Source organism: Scheffersomyces stipitis, chromosome 2, assembly GCF_000209165.1.
Source record: "Scheffersomyces stipitis CBS 6054 chromosome 2, complete sequence".
Lineage (NCBI taxonomy): Eukaryota > Fungi > Ascomycota > Pichiomycetes > Serinales > Debaryomycetaceae > Scheffersomyces > Scheffersomyces stipitis.
In genome coordinates, this window is record NC_009042.1 from 252,118 (window position 1) to 267,629 (window position 15,512).

Below are 15,512 nucleotides of genomic sequence, written 5' to 3' on the forward strand. Positions count from 1 at the left end.
GAGGTCTCGGTCACGTGAATATGCACACTTTTTTATCCAATCTGTTTATCATTTATTTTAGTGTGGCATATAAGAGCAACAGATACAACTAATATAAATTTGGAATTTAAGTATTTGACTTTATGTGGATTATTCTTTCTTCTCCTTAACTTCTCCATATTCTTACTGACTTTGTCCATCACTTCATTTGTCTTTACAGCTTTATATTTGCTCGTTCTTTCCTTCCTCCTACTATAATCTCTGAATTACTCATCTCCATTAACTCACTTTTTGCAGCAATGGACAATCTTGAAAGTATCAGATCAATCGTGGAAGAATTCAAGATTCCAGACAAATGTCTCCGTCTCTACGATGTTGACCCTTCGACTTTGTCTGAGTATGTACAGGTAGCACTAGTGCCCAATTCCAAGCGGTACACGCAGATGCCAGTGATAATTGCTGCAAATCATGAATTTCACTATGAAGACGAAGACCATCCCATGATACAACATACGCTGGAACAAACGATTCTTCTGGAGAAACAGTATGAAGATGAGAGCCCGGATGTCGCTGATTTGAGTGACACTATGAACTATAATCCTTCTGACAATGACTACAATAATGTAAATAATGTCAAGTGTGAAGTTGATGATATTGGAACTAGCAATGTTAATATTAATAGTGTCAATGACATTGGTAACGCTAATTCTAACACCAGAGATAGCCACTTCGATACCAATATCAATACAATAGTTAATGACAATGATAACTACAACATAAGTGAAGATCACAATGATAATTTTGATGATATTGATGTTTATGATCTTCATGTTAATGATACTATTAGTTCCATTGCTGATTCCCCAGTCAATACACAATTTTCGTTACCTTTGCCTGCCATACATGATAAATCATTGTATGAAACAACCTCCAGAAACAAAAACACTCAGACCAGCGACGACATCATCTCGATCAACGGGGATAATTTCTTTGATAATACTCTTCCTTCGGAGCCGTTCTACGGTTTACACGATTACGATAAATAAACCTTAGAATGATGTTATTAAATACTGTATCTATTTTATGCGTTTCTTTCCAACCTAGCAAATGGCGCTGGTTGGCTCTGTTTTACAGAGACTGAGGTCCAATGTGAAGCCGTACTTGATGTAGACTTCCCAGAAAGACAAGTCAAACACCTGATAGTCTCCAATCTCAAAGGCTGTGGATTCTTCTGAATTCGACAATAACTTAATACGTCTAACCCAGCTGTGCACTGTTACTTTGTCCTTTGAAGACTGCGAAACCTTTCCGTTACTGGATGGTGACGATATCTGGTTTTGGCTTTGATTTAACTGTGAAGAGTCGCTGTGATTGGTATTGTATGGTCTCCAGCCTAACTTGAACAAGCACGATTCGGCAATCAAGTTTTCCACAGGCGTGAAACCAAAGTAGAATCCATAAAACAACACCAACGTCAACTCGTTTGCTATTGGATTGCCTTCGCCAGAGTCTTTTTCACTTAATGTCTGTATCTCTTCCAAGATTCTATCAAACTCGTCATTAGCTCTGATTCTATTCCAGTACGACAGCAACTTGAATAACTGCACCGGTGGCTTGAATTGTTTATTATTGTTGTTTCCACCTACATTTCCTGCTGCATCAAGTTCTGGGAAGTTGCACTTCTTGATTGGAGTCACGTACTGATTGTAGCTGCGGGTGCTACAGAGCAACTTGAAGTCTTCGGGGTTATTTCTTTTAGATGTGAATGATATTATCAAATCTTGCATTCCTGGCGGCAACTTGACTAAGTTTAAGTCACTGAACAAGTTCAACTCAGATTGCGGCAATGACGAATTCTCCAAGACATGGACGAATTTGGTCTCTACTCTACTGGAAGAAGATTTCACGGTGCTCAATGGAGCAACAGTAGTAGAACCATTAGTCACTTTGGGACTTACGGAAGAAGCTGCCGAAGCTCTACTGCTTTCGTAGTGACTTTCTTCGGAAACCTCCAGGATACCTGCTGCTGCTGTAGACCATTTTAAGTTCCCTACGGGCTTTGAAGGTGTGGAAGCTGGCTTAAGTGTTCTGACAATAGCTGGACTTGCTAACTCTGGGCTCATGTGTTTATTTACAGGTGACGCTGGTATGGATGTGTTGATGTGGTTCGGTTGTGTCCTCGTTTCCACAGTGCCAGAGCTTAGTCTTCCTAGCACATTGTTGTTGGCACTTCCGTTCTTGATTGGTACCTCTTCTGGGTCTCTACTTGTATTGGAGTGTATTTCTGAGTCGTTGAATTCGGAGTAGTCATCTTCTATGACTACCAGATTGAAGATGTCATCATATATGGATGTGTCGTCTGTAAAATCAATATTGCCGTTGTTCTCCAAGTAGTTGTTCAAGTCGTCCTTTATCAACCAGATTAAGTTCATATCGGACATCTTGTTGGCTCGGACATACTTGATGACCTTAAAGAGCTTTTTGGTGTGGAACTTATTCAGTTCCACTGTAGATTGTATCTTCTCCTTTTTACTTTCGATAGTGCTCAAGTTGTTCTTTCTTAACTTCTTGTTCGCCAATTTCTCGAACTCGTTATTCAACTTCTTAGTCTGGCTCGCAATCTGGCCGATGACACCTTTCAAGTATTTCACCGCTTCCACTGCTTCCGGCGTCATGTCGTTATAGTCCTCCTCTTCCTCCTCTTCACTGGAAGCGAAACTGAAGTCAACATCACTGCTTTGGTCGTCGTCGTCGTCTTGATCGTTGTAGCTTTCCATTGCCGACATCAAGATGGACTGGTTGGAGAACGTCTTCAATTTCGATGTTCTCTCGACATCTTTGTAGACTTCCATAGCTTCCTCGATGAGCTTTTTGTTGTCGTTTAATTTGTTGGCCAATGACGACGAGGAGAGTGAAAGTGTCTTTATCACATCATTCAGCTGCCAGATCTTGATTTGTTCTCTGAACTTCTGCAACCGCTTGATTTCCTTTTTCAAATCATTTTCGAGCTTTTCCTTTTCTCGCTGGTTATCACTGTCGTCCTCGGTATTAATGCTTTCGTACCTCTCGTAGTGGTAGTTGAAGTCGTGTAAGCCCTCCTGGATCTTCTTAAATATTATGTCGATATCCCTGCAAAAAGTATCGGTTAGTAACTTAACTAGTCAAAAATCGGATTGCAACCGCTCTAATGCGCTGCGGCAAAGTTACTTACTTTTGTAACTTCCTGTTTGACATGCTGGCGTATTTTGACAAGATCTTCTGCCTGTGAAGAAGTGGTCTGGCTAGTCGTTCTATCCAAACCTCTGCTGTTACGTGGTTTTAGCAATCCTACGTAAATGGATATAATGCTGAAAAATTTTGTGTTCCGGATGACGCACGTGATCTCTGGATGCAATTGTTCGAAATAGGTAATATCGGACAGTTCCATTGTCCATGGATTTCATGGATTACGTCAGTTGAATAAATAATCTGAATAGGTGAACTACATGAAATATTGACATGAACTTTGCTTCGTTAGTAATACGAACCAATTGCATTAAATTTGAATTGAATTATATGCAATTATATAAATCACATGAGCTACTGGAATTACATGAATTATCCGATCTATTGCAACCTTTATTAGCAGAATTACTATGAATAGAGCTGCCATTGCTCGTCTAGACACAAGTTAACGATATCAGTATATAAATATAATGGCTAATGGATAAGCTTACTTGAGCTTCGGGATTGGGATTTGTATTTGGATAAATTACAGGGGTAATCACAATTCATCGTGATCGAATTCGTCATCGGAGTCGTCATCACCAAACTTGGCACCACCGGCTCCAGCTTCTCCACCAGCACCTCCGTACAACTTAGCGGTGATGGGGTTGGCAACGTCAATCAACTTTTGCTTTTGTTCTTCAAATTCTTCGGCTGTGGCGGTGTCGTAGTTGTCTTCGATAAATTCCAAAGCTTCCTTAACAGCGTCATCCAAAGTTTCCTTGTCATCGTCTTCCAACTTCGATCCCAATCCAGTTTCGGACTTGTCGTTCAACTGGCCTCTCAACAAGTGAGCGTAGTTCTCCAACGAGTTTCTGGCTTCAATCTTGGCCTTCAACTCGGCATCTTGCTGAGCGTACTTTTCAGCCTCTTCTACCATTCTGTCGATGTCATCCTTAGACAATCTGCCCTTATCGTTGGTGATGGTGATGGACTCAGACTTACCGGTACCCTTGTCCAAGGCTTCGACCTTCAAGATACCATTGGCATCCAACGAGAAAGTGACTTCAATTTGTGGCACACCTCTTGGAGCTGGTGGAATACCAGTCAACTCAAACTTACCCAACTTGTTGTTGTCCTTAGCCAAGGCTCTTTCACCTTCGTAGACCTGGATCAACACGGTAGGTTGGTTATCAGCGGCAGTAGAAAAGATCTGTGACTTCTTTGTAGGAATAGCAGTGTTTCTGTTGATCAAGGTGGTCATGACACCACCAGTGGTTTCAATACCTAAAGTCAATGGGTTGACGTCCAACAAGACAATGTCGTCGACACCTTCTTCACCCGAAAGAACACCAGCTTGAACAGCAGCACCGTAAGCAACAGCCTCATCAGGGTTGATACCCTTAGAGGCTTTCTTTCCATCAAAGAACTTCTCAATCAACTCTTGGACCTTTGGAATTCTTGTAGAACCACCAACAAGAACAATATCGTCGATTTCAGACTTCTTGACGTTGGCATCCTTCAAAACTTGTTCCACTGGCTTCAATGTCTTCTTGAACGAGTCAATGTTCAACTCTTCGAATTTGGCTCTCGAAAGAGTCTCGGAGAAGTCGATACCATCCACAAACGAGTCAATTTCGATTCTGGCAGACATCTGGGCCGAAAGAGTTCTCTTGGCCTTTTCAGCTTCTCTCTTCAACTTAGCTACAGCTCTGGCGTTGGAGGTAATGTCAATGTCGTGCTTCTTCTTGAACAACTTAGCCAAATGTCTGACGATCTTGAAGTCAAAATCTTCACCACCCAAGTGGGTGTCACCAGCGGTAGCCAAAACTTCAAAAACACCACCTTCGATAGACAACAAAGAAACATCGAAGGTACCTCCACCCAAGTCGTAGACAATGATTTGCTTTTCACCATCGGTCTTGTCCAAACCGTAGGCAATGGCAGCAGCTGTGGGTTCGTTGACGATTCTCAACACGTTCAAACCGGCAATAGTACCAGCATCCTTTGTAGCTTGTCTCTGAGCATCGTTGAAGTAGGCTGGAACAGTGACAACGGCATGGGTGACCTTCTTGCCTAAGTACTCTTCAGCAATAGACTTCATCTTACCCAAGATCATTCCGGAGATTTCTTCTGGAGAAAAGGTCTTGGATTCGCCTTGGTAGTCAACCTTGACAACGGGCTTTCCGTCCTTCTTCTCGATGGCGTAAGGCAAGTGCTTGATTTCTTTCTGGACAGTTTTGTCAGCGTACTTCAACCCAATCAATCTCTTGATGTCAAAGACAGTGTTGTTGGTGTTGGAAGCGGCCTGATTCTTAGCAGCGTCACCGATCAAACGTTCTTCATCGGTGAACGCCACGTAGGATGGTGTGATTCTGTTACCTTGGTCATTGGCCAAGATCTCCACCTTTCCGTTCTTCATCACACCCACACACGAGTAGGTGGTTCCCAAATCAATACCAATGACGGTGCCGTATGATTCATGGTCGTCTTCAGCAGCCAAAGCTACACCACCAGACTTGGAGGCAAACAATGGTATTATAAGGGCCACCGCCACATACAAGAGGCAGAGACGGGGCAACCACGACGAATAGCTCTTCAACATTGTATTATCTGTTGTGGTTCTAAAAGGGTATTTGTATTTAAATAGTTTACTCGTACCGATATATGATACTTTGTAGTAATACTAGTATTGATACTTGTGCGGTATATAATACTGTATGTTACTTGTAAACTTACTAGTGACGTTCCCCTGGCAGTCTGGTCTACCGTTACAGTCAAATAGAACTAATTGAAAGAAAAGAGAAAAGTGCCACTTATATATTTTTGGAAAATGTGAAAATTCGTTGGACTGAAAAGCTACGACGTGGACGCTCCTGCAGCCAGCCCGAACTCCAGACGCATGGTAGAATTTCTAAGAATACAATGACGTGTCATTTATGTCACGTGCCGTAATAGACATATAAGCTCTGCTAAAAGACAGGCAAGCAATAGGCTAATTAGTGCTACTGAAACTTGTGTACATGGAAGACGTGGCATTGCATTTGGTGTTTGTTGTGTGATTTAATTCTTGTAGGTGGCAAATGGAGACAGTTGTCAAATACTTTGTCAATTGAAGAAAGTCACGTGTGCTGTCAATTTCTTCAACGAGATTTCTGGAGAAGACAGCACACTTTTGCTGTTGTAGATATTCTTTATCTCTTGCTCGAGCTGCTTCGGACTGCTCTTCTTTTCTGACTGGAATATTGACAGATCTTTTGTCTTTTGCGCCTCCGGTTAGCCTATTAAATTTCATGTACACCGGTTGCGAAATGCTTCCCAATTAGGAACAGATTGCAACTATTTCTCGACGAGTGTGGGGCACGAAGAAAGTGGAAGCTCTAAGCAGAACAGTAGGCAGGTTATGGAAACAAGTGAAGGCAAGAATAGTCGTATGCTGGGAATCTTGAAATACACCATAGTATCACAGCTTCTACGAAGATGGCATGGCTGTGGTAATTGGTGGTACTCTAGCAGAGGTTGCATAGACACAGATTGTGAACTTAGTGAGCTGAAATGTTGTTGAAACAAATCTAACTCGTAGTGAAATGTAGAACGTAGAGCTGCTTGTAATAATTGTTTTCACTAACATCTTTCTATCTGGCACGAGATCTTAACCATGTTCTATGCCTAAACCTAAACCTGAACCTAAACCTAAGACGTCAAGCAAAATGCAACCACAGGAAAAGTAATAATCTAATACTCCGTCTCTGCTGACTGTTCTTGTCCGTTGTCAAGCTCGTTCCTTCACATATCTACACTACGTTCTCCTTCTTCGTCCAATCTCTTTTGTGCTTATATGTGTACACGATCTCGCAGCCAATAGAACTGTAACCAATACACCACACACAAAAATGACTTCCAAGCCAACAACATATAAGCGTCGATACCAGAATCCCGAATACAGTTCCATAACCAATATCCCGGCATGTCTGAGACAAAGCAACAACCCATCAGGGTCTGGCTTTTGTATGGTCCAAGTCTTATCTACATAATGTCGCGTCACGTGTGTGTCGCAAAAATGTCGTAATTCCATCCACTGGCCACTCCTTCTCCCCTTTTCACTCCCTTCCGAAATCCATCACTTCTCCACAAGTGCAAGATAATCACCGTGTAAACATATCAAGATCATTCTGTCAGACATAGGTTGCTACTGACGCCATTTGAACTACAACATTGATTACGAATTGATATTGCCTGATACAAATCCTGATATAATTGCTATCATCCATCATTAATATCTATCATTGCTATATTTTTTTCATCGCTGCTGATTTTAATACCACTAATTGATAATTGACAATTGATAATTGATATTGCTATTGATATCGATTATATTGACATTACAATTCCATTGATATTCCTTCTTGAAACTATCAGTTGTCGACATAGTCATATTCATCAGATATAAGTTAAATTAGTTATAGTAATATTCTGGATATTGATATCTCATAGCTGATTGCTCATTGACTCCGAACTCATAACTACCATTGCTGTCAACTTCTGTTACAAAATCTTATCACCGATAGCCGTCACCTATAGATCTATAATGTCCTCCCAGTTCACGGACGAGTTGACCCAGTTGCAGAAGGACATCAACACTCAAAAGCCGGCCGATGTCTTGCAGTTCTGTGCCAACTACTTCAACAACAAGTTGCAAGCACAGAGATCTCAGTTGTGGAACCAGCAGGGCAAGGCCAACGCTGCTGGCATCAACTTGTTCCCAAATGTAGATGTTCTGAATCCGTATGTTAACGACAGACAGCCCTCGTTCAAGTCTCCCTTCAGCGTCAACGATCCCCATCTGATCCACGACGACGATCCACACAGTGGCCCAGCACGTGCTTCTCCAGCTTTGGGCGTAGCTGAAGAAGTCGAAAACGGAGTTGCAGCTGCTGATTCTACTTCTGCCTCTTCTGCTGGAGGAATCTTCAAAAACGACTTCAATGTGAAAACTCCCGCTTCGTCCAAAGCAGACCCTACTTTGGATCCCAACGATCCGTCAGCTGCTGCTGCTGCCTCTGGCTCCGGAAACGGAAAAGGTCCGTTTTCCAAGCTCCTGTCGAAGATCCCAATTGCCTTCAATGCCAACAGAAGAACATCTGTTTCTGCTGAAGCATTAAACCCTGACAAGTTTAAGTCAGACTCGTGGAGACCGCCCATCAACAACTTGACATCGTCGCAAAAAGCAGCCTTGTCGAAAAACCTTGCTTCTAACTTCCTTTTCAAGCAGTTGGACGACGCGTCCAAGAAGACAGTTATAGAAGCATTGTCCAACAAGACCTTCTCTAAAGACACTGAGATCATCACTCAAGGTGATGAGGGAGACTTTTTCTACGTCATTGAATCAGGTACTGTAGACTTCTACGTTAATGGTGCTAAAGTTAGCTCAAGCAACGAAGGCTCTTCCTTTGGTGAATTGGCCTTGATGTACAACTCCCCCAGGGCTGCCACAGCAACCGCTGCTACCGATGTCACATGCTGGGCGTTAGACAGAGCCACTTTCCGTAGAATCTTGTTGGAAGGAACATTCAACAGACGTCTTATGTACGAAGACTTCTTAAAGGACGTAGATGTGCTCAAATCTCTCCTGGCTCACGAAAGATCGAAATTGGCAGATGCTTTAAGCACTGAGATTTACCATAAAGGAGACAAGATCGTCACTGAAGGTGAACAGGGAGAGAACTTCTATCTCATTGAGAGTGGAAACTGCCAGGTGTACAAGGAAAAAGAGGGTAACATCAAGCAGTTGACCAAAGGAGACTACTTCGGAGAGGTTGCCTTATTGAACGACTTGCCTAGACAGGCTACTGTTGAAGCCTTGGATACTGTCATTGTAGCTACTTTGGGTAAGTCAGGTTTCCAGAGATTGTTGGGTCCAGCCGTAGAAGTATTGAGACTCCAGGATCCAACCAAGGCACACTGAGGAACATAGTCTACGGTTTATATACAAGTATCCTCACTTCATCTGTTGAGTCTTCTAATAACCCTTCATGTTATACAACAACTTATGTTGTACAGCTTTAATGGCATTGCTGCTTCTAACGTTACAGTTGTATATGCTGTTAATGCTGTTATTCTGTAATAGCTAACTGTTGAAGCTCTATGCTACTACATTTTCAAGTCCTGAACGTTCAGTTTTTTATATCGGTACATGTCGTTTCGTTTGTCTTTAGTTCTTTATATATTTCTATATCATGCAATCTAACGTATAATGAAATCTTGATACTTAATGTATATATAAAACGCTACCATAGATTAAACAACGTGAATTTGTTCATCAATGTGTGTTACACCATGATTAATTTAACTTTTAGCATTAGATAGACTCAATTCGAAGTGCAAATTCAGAGAAATTGGTTTGAAAATTAAGGTGAAAATTGAGGTGCGAAAAAAATCTGGAGACTAAATCTATACGATAAATACTTTGTTTTCAATTTGAATTTTTATCTTTCTAGTCTTCCATATATTTAGGTATCTTCTTTAAATTGGGTTAGTCTGACAACTGAAGATAACCAGATACACTTGGATAACATATCATCTATATACATCCTATTTTGATAATCGAGTATAGTATTTACCAATTGTCTTCAATATGATTCCATACTTCCAGTCTATTCTCCCCAGAACCACTCCTCAAGGTGGAAACTTGCCCTACTGGCTCTTGTTTATTTCCGTGGTATCCGTTTTCAACTCGTACCAAACCTACAGGTCCAAGGATTTGGAATTGACTAAGAAGGTTTACGAAAGAGAAGCCACCTCTGACCATCCACGTCCTCAGGTGACTCACTTGAGCGCCAGGACCTTTGGCACCTGGACCTTGATTACTTCCATTGTCAGATTCTACGGAGCCTACTTCTTGGCCAACAAGCAGATCTATGAACTAGTCCAGTTCACTTTTGCTGTGGCTGCTTTCCACTTCATCAGTGAGTGGTTGGTGTACAAGACCTGCAAGTTGGGCAAGGGACTTGCTGGACCTTTGGTTGTTAGCTCAATCAGCACGGTCTGGATGTTCTTGCAAAAGGACTTCTACGTTGGAGCTTATTAGAGTGGTGGGTAGTTAAATGGGTGTAAATAGACGTTAGTAGTGTAAAATCTTAGGGGTATACGTCGTAATGAAAGTGAAGACCAACATATATTCCCATTGTTTCTACTATTAAATCATTTCAATTGTATCTGTGTTCTTATTGACTGTTTGGAATATCTCTTGAAGGTTCATCTTTCTATCGGCATACCTATGCATTAATATAAATATAACAATTTGGCAACAATTTTGTAAAACCTACATTACAAGAAAAATTCAACAATGATATGAGATACACCAAAACTTCCTCTGTTGCTACAGTAACTACCCACACTTGCAAGTATACCATTAATGTCCATTTCCTTATGGTTACTAGTTGAAAAGCCATAGGAGATGTTTTCTGCGACCGATTCACAATGTTCATTAAAACTCCACAAACATACAAAAAAAAGTCATATTTATTGAATTTTTTTATATGAAAGGCATGAACAGGACTAATGGCTACATTCCAGCTATATTGCACACCAATATTCCAACATTCCATACCGTTGGTGGGAATCTAAGATGAAATTCGGGAAATTGGTCACGTGTCGCCAATATCTCCTATATATTTGATATGGTGCGTTTATCACTTCAATAAAGGGCTCTGTGGCCGAGTGGTTAAGGCGGTAGACTCAAGTTCTACTATCGTAAAGATGCACGCGTTCGAACCGCGTCGGAGTCATTATTTTTTTGTTTTTGATGATTTACTTGTACATGTATTGCAAACGTCAGACTGAATTCATATTCAATAGGTTTGCAACAAATTGATTAGAATATTGAATTCGTTCTTCAGACAGTTCTTTCGAACTTCGAAAATTGACCTTTATACGTTATATGCCACAATTTAATTTCTGCGTAAGTTGGACGATTCCTTTTACTTTGCTTAAATGTTAACAACCTTTATCCTTGGATTATTGTTAGAAAAACCAGTGGGTTCAACTGTTCTTTCAAGAATATAATTTATATGGTGAAAATATTCGTCGTCGTTTCTAAAATCTACATGTTAGTTCATTTTGCACCCAAACTTCATAAAGAAGAGGACATCCGAAGTTAGCATAATCAGACAAAATCTTGATTTACAAAACCAAAAATAATTGACATAGTTCAGTGTGAAGTTTGCAGCTGTAAGAGAGTGTTCTGTTCATACTGTGTCGAGATTTGTGTATTCATACAAATTAATCTGAATCTTCTTCGCCTTGTTTCAATCATGCCTATGAAAAACATTGATCTTAGGGTCTCTTATTGTGAAGAGCTTACAGGACAGAAATTCCTGTCTTAGTATCAGTCACTTCATATATAATATTGCTCAGGGCCAACTCACCTAGTGCTGGTTCCGGTAGGACTCAAATTGGCTTCCAGCAAGTACTTCCACTCTTGAGATCTACAGTCGCCACTTGAAGACCACAAGAGTCTTCTCGTACTATTCTTATTGAATTAAAGATGTGAAATTCAGAACCATAATTAAATATTCTTCTAATCAACATTGAATCATTAGAGAGGAGAAGAGCTATTGTTTAAGAAATGGCATGTAATATGACTAAAGACTAACCTATCAAGCTAACTTTTTTCACGAATTGGCACGTAAAAAAATCCAACTTATTTACCACAAAGTTTATTACTTTTTTTCTAATCCATACCCAAAGTTTGGAAGAAACCAATCGGTTAACACCCCCAGCTGATATTACCTAAAATTTAGATATTATCCCCAATAAATTGTAAATTGACTTAAAAACGGAAATTGGTCACGTGTCGCTAATATCTCCTATATATTCGATATGGTGCGCTTATCACTTCAATAAAGGGCTCTGTGGCCGAGTGGTTAAGGCGGTAGACTCAAGTTCTACTATCGTAAAGATGCACGCGTTCGAACCGCGTCGGAGTCATTATTTTTTGTTTTTGAATAAATTTCACTCTATCCAGTTCAAATTGTTAATTTTTCTTCCAAATAGGTACTTTCTACTTTATAATTGTATTATAACAATCAACGAAGTCTTTGAAGATATCACTTAAGATGTTTAGGTTTCTTGTCAAGCGACATCGTCAGCGTAGGCCGGCTGCAAAATTTTAGAAAAGATCCTGCAACTAGGACTGGAACCTGACTAGACTACTTCCGTGTACTGAACTTTCCTTTTCTTATTCAGCATCGACGGTATTTTCTTCGAAAAATAGAATATTTCACACCTAATAAAAGGAACAGTAATACAAGAATAGTGATAAGCTAGGGGACATAGAATGGACCGTTCAAGAAAGTGGATGAAGATGGGATAAATCAAGTTGTCAAGTGTAAAGGTTATGAAGAGCGAAGTGAACCAAACTTAGGTGGAGGGTGCTGCGAAGAAAGTTTCAGGTTGAAGGGCTCATCAACAATTGAACTAATGAACGACATCATATGTGTGGTGGCTGTCGTTTCAAGTCGTACATCATCTACAGACGGTGCACAGAGGAATGGAGAGAACAAAATTGTCCTTGAAGAGCCAGAAGGGAAGTACCTTTAATAATGTCGAGTTTGGTTTCGGAGTCGTGAGTGGTTTCATTTAAACGAAAGACATGTTTGTTCCCCAATTCTTCACCATACTCTTCTGTATAGAAGGCTTGAGTATCAGCTTCCTACATTCATCTGAATAAGCTTGTATTTAGCTTCGACGTTGGATAATTTTCACAAGTTAGGAAATTTTCTTTTTGAGTGTCTTTAATGTAGAATCGAAATACTCAGGACAAGAAGTGAATGAATTATGGGGCGCTAGTAACAGCAATTAGATTCTCATTGATTTGAGAGCTTCGTAATTGAAGAAACTGAGGTTTCAAATGGGTTGGAGGGAGGCACCCTTTCACATTTGAGAGAAATGTCTTCTTTGGAAATGAAAGGAATAATGGTGTTATTGGTCTAGGTTCAGACTATATTTGAGTAAACTAGTTGCCGGAGCATGAACAGAGAAGAGAATGATACCTAGTCCAACTGGGGTTAGTGGAGCTTGAAAAGGTCTGGATGCTAGCATGAAGATCCTCTTTGTAAAACATGCTATGCAAGGACAATGCTAATAATCTATACTAAAATTTCAAGCAATGTATATTAATAATGTATCCAAACAGGAGCTATTTGATATGTAAGAGATGAAATATACAGAGCAACAGTGGTGTTAGTAGGAATTATTCAAGGAGGATTTTGAAAGTGAAGAATGCCTTTACTTTAGGTGAAGCAGTGAGACTTCTTTGTTCGATTCCAATAAACTACTCACCTGATCGGCGATTATTTGGGTGCAAAAAATTTTTTTTTCGAAATGGCAAGTCTATCTAATAGAGCTTAACCTATTTACTAGAAAAATACAATTTACTCTAGTCCATACCAATGGTAGGAGAAATTAACGGGCTTTTAAAGGAATTTTCGGGATTTTGAGTCACGTGTCACACATATCTCCTATTTACTCACGATGGTGTGTCTATCAATAAAGGGCTCTGTGGCCGAGTGGTTAAGGCGGTAGACTCAAGTTCTACTATCGTAAAGATGCACGCGTTCGAACCGCGTCGGAGTCATTATTTTTTACTTTTGAATGAATTGCACTCTATTGAGCTCAAGTTTTTTTTGCAACTGCTGCTTCCACTTTTATTGAATAGTGTTACCCGTATTTCTACGCTTAGAATGTATTCTTTCGTTAATTTCGTTGCTGCTATTTATGGAGCGAAGAGTAAAAGTGAGCCTGCTCTACTTTGGGAGGACCAGAAGTGTTGATGCCGAATCTTACCAAGTTCTTCGCTATCTGAGACTTGACATTGTCTAGAGCATTGAGCTGTTCAGTGATAAGCCCAAGTTGTGCAGATTGGAGCTTGTCAGAAATATTAGCAGGAGTCTCGCTGGCTCTGAAAGCTGACAATCTATTTGACAATTGCACTACAAGATTATTGATTTCTATTGTTTTCTGAATTTCTTCATCCAGAACAGGAGTGCTCTGGTCTTGCAAATATTGGAGAATTCGCTCTACCTTGTTCAGGAGATGGACCAAGGTGTCTCCGATCTCTTTGTTATGTTTCTGTCGGGAAAAATCATCAGCTGCGGCTTTGTCAGTTTCCGTAGTGAAGTATGTCTTATAATTGGCTACAGTAGTGGATGCTATATTCTCACTTTCTGAAGCACAAAGTACAGTAGCAACAGGCTCATTTTCTGGATACAGATACCCCTGAATAGGAAGCGTGTCCATGTGTTTGTCATGGACATCCACAAAATCGTCGGGGTCTACAAGGAGGTAAAATAGCTGACTACTGGAGTTCTCCAGGAAGTTCTTTATGAATTGCGAAAACTGATTCATCATGTCTTGGATCATTTTCTCGTTTTGCAGGCTCAAGCTGCCAATATGATAGAGCCCCACTACCGAATAATGTGGCAAAACTGTCGTGAACTGGGTACATCGTCTATATAAATAGTCATTGTCTATGGAAGTATTTGTAGAATCGAGAAGAAGCTCGAAACTGGTGTAGACAGTACAAGAATCGGACACGCGCCCAACCAACACACCAAACGCGGTATCCAGTTCACGTGTGACATGATCAGCAATGTTTAGGAGTGTGACTGAATGAAGCTGCAATGACATGGTGGTGACAATAAGCATAGGAAGTGATGTAGAAGTTGAAAAATCGAGAACCAGATATTTGATTGTAGAGATACACAGAGGACTGCAGATAGCAACAGAAAATGGTTGTGAAAAGTTTCGGAAGGTATTTGATAAAGGGTAGATAAGGTAGAGTGAACTCACAGATATATAGAGCCAAGGAGGAATAGATGATCAAGAAGATGGAAAGAAATGGAATTACTAAATCGAGAGAGAAATTAGTTGAAAATGTCTTTTTTCCGTGTTCTGAGGTTCAACCAGTAGTTTGAAGATTCTAATTCAAGATTTGGTTAGTCGAGGGAGCAAGTACTGCTAGAAGAGGAAGAAAACCTTCCATGACTAGATTACTGACTAAAATTCCTAATCAACAGAGTAATTCTTGTGCCACTACTGGAGAAATACGAACTAGCTATTCTTGAGATGAAGTTTGAGAATTGCCAGAGATTTGCCAGAGAATTGTGAGGAAAGAAAAGTCGAACAGAAAACACCAAAACTAGCTACAACTTGGATTCCCATAACTGTTTCTTTACCACCCACAACTCCAACAGAAAGTTCTAAAATTCAATTTTCTAAGCTAGCACTACCAGCTATCCAAATAGTTCCAAACTGTGGAGTCAGTTCCT

The 15,512-nt window shown here is 40.4% G+C and overlaps 6 protein-coding genes across 6 annotated transcripts; 3 read left to right on the forward strand and 3 right to left on the reverse strand. All coding sequences in view use genetic code 12, as the record gives it.

The window, feature by feature from the left end:
* Window positions 1–278: 278 nt before the first annotated feature.
* Window positions 279–895, forward strand: PICST_29434 (predicted protein; the record flags this gene model as incomplete). Its single annotated transcript, XM_001382246.1, has 1 exon — window positions 279–895. A coding segment is annotated over one exon (617 nt), but the record flags the coding sequence as incomplete, so codon positions are not given.
* Window positions 896–1,079: 184 nt separating this feature from the next.
* On the reverse strand, window positions 1,080–2,831 carry PICST_41699 (general negative regulator of transcription; the record flags this gene model as incomplete). The annotated part of the gene is made up of 2 exons (XM_001382777.1): window positions 1,080–2,685; window positions 2,764–2,831. 2 exons carry the CDS (start codon window positions 2,829–2,831, stop codon window positions 1,080–1,082), a joined length of 1,674 nt encoding a protein of 557 aa, XP_001382814.2.
* Window positions 2,832–3,580: 749 nt separating this feature from the next.
* KAR2 (dnaK/HSP70/ BiP family ATPase and chaperone) lies at window positions 3,581–5,966 on the reverse strand. Its single transcript, XM_001382778.1, has one exon. It carries the CDS (start codon window positions 5,786–5,788, stop codon window positions 3,743–3,745), a length of 2,046 nt encoding a protein of 681 aa, XP_001382815.1. The 5' UTR covers window positions 5,789–5,966; the 3' UTR covers window positions 3,581–3,742.
* Window positions 5,967–7,337: 1,371 nt separating this feature from the next.
* Window positions 7,338–9,148, forward strand: BCY1 (cAMP-dependent protein kinase regulatory subunit (PKA regulatory subunit); the record flags this gene model as incomplete). The annotated part of the gene is made up of 2 exons (XM_001382247.1): window positions 7,338–8,063; window positions 8,115–9,148. Exons 1-2 carry the CDS (start codon window positions 7,772–7,774, stop codon window positions 9,146–9,148), a joined length of 1,326 nt encoding a protein of 441 aa, XP_001382284.2. The 5' UTR covers window positions 7,338–7,771.
* A 669-nt stretch (window positions 9,149–9,817) lies between these two features.
* Window positions 9,818–10,270, forward strand: PICST_41500 (predicted protein; the record flags this gene model as incomplete). Its single annotated transcript, XM_001382248.1, has 1 exon — window positions 9,818–10,270. One exon carries the CDS (start codon window positions 9,818–9,820, stop codon window positions 10,268–10,270), a length of 453 nt encoding a protein of 150 aa, XP_001382285.1.
* Window positions 10,271–13,932: 3,662 nt separating this feature from the next.
* PICST_66788 (predicted protein) lies at window positions 13,933–14,871 on the reverse strand (the record flags this gene model as incomplete). The annotated part of the gene is made up of 2 exons (XM_001382779.1): window positions 13,933–14,444; window positions 14,541–14,871. 2 exons carry the CDS (start codon window positions 14,869–14,871, stop codon window positions 13,954–13,956), a joined length of 822 nt encoding a protein of 273 aa, XP_001382816.2.
* Window positions 14,872–15,512: the final 641 nt, after the last annotated feature.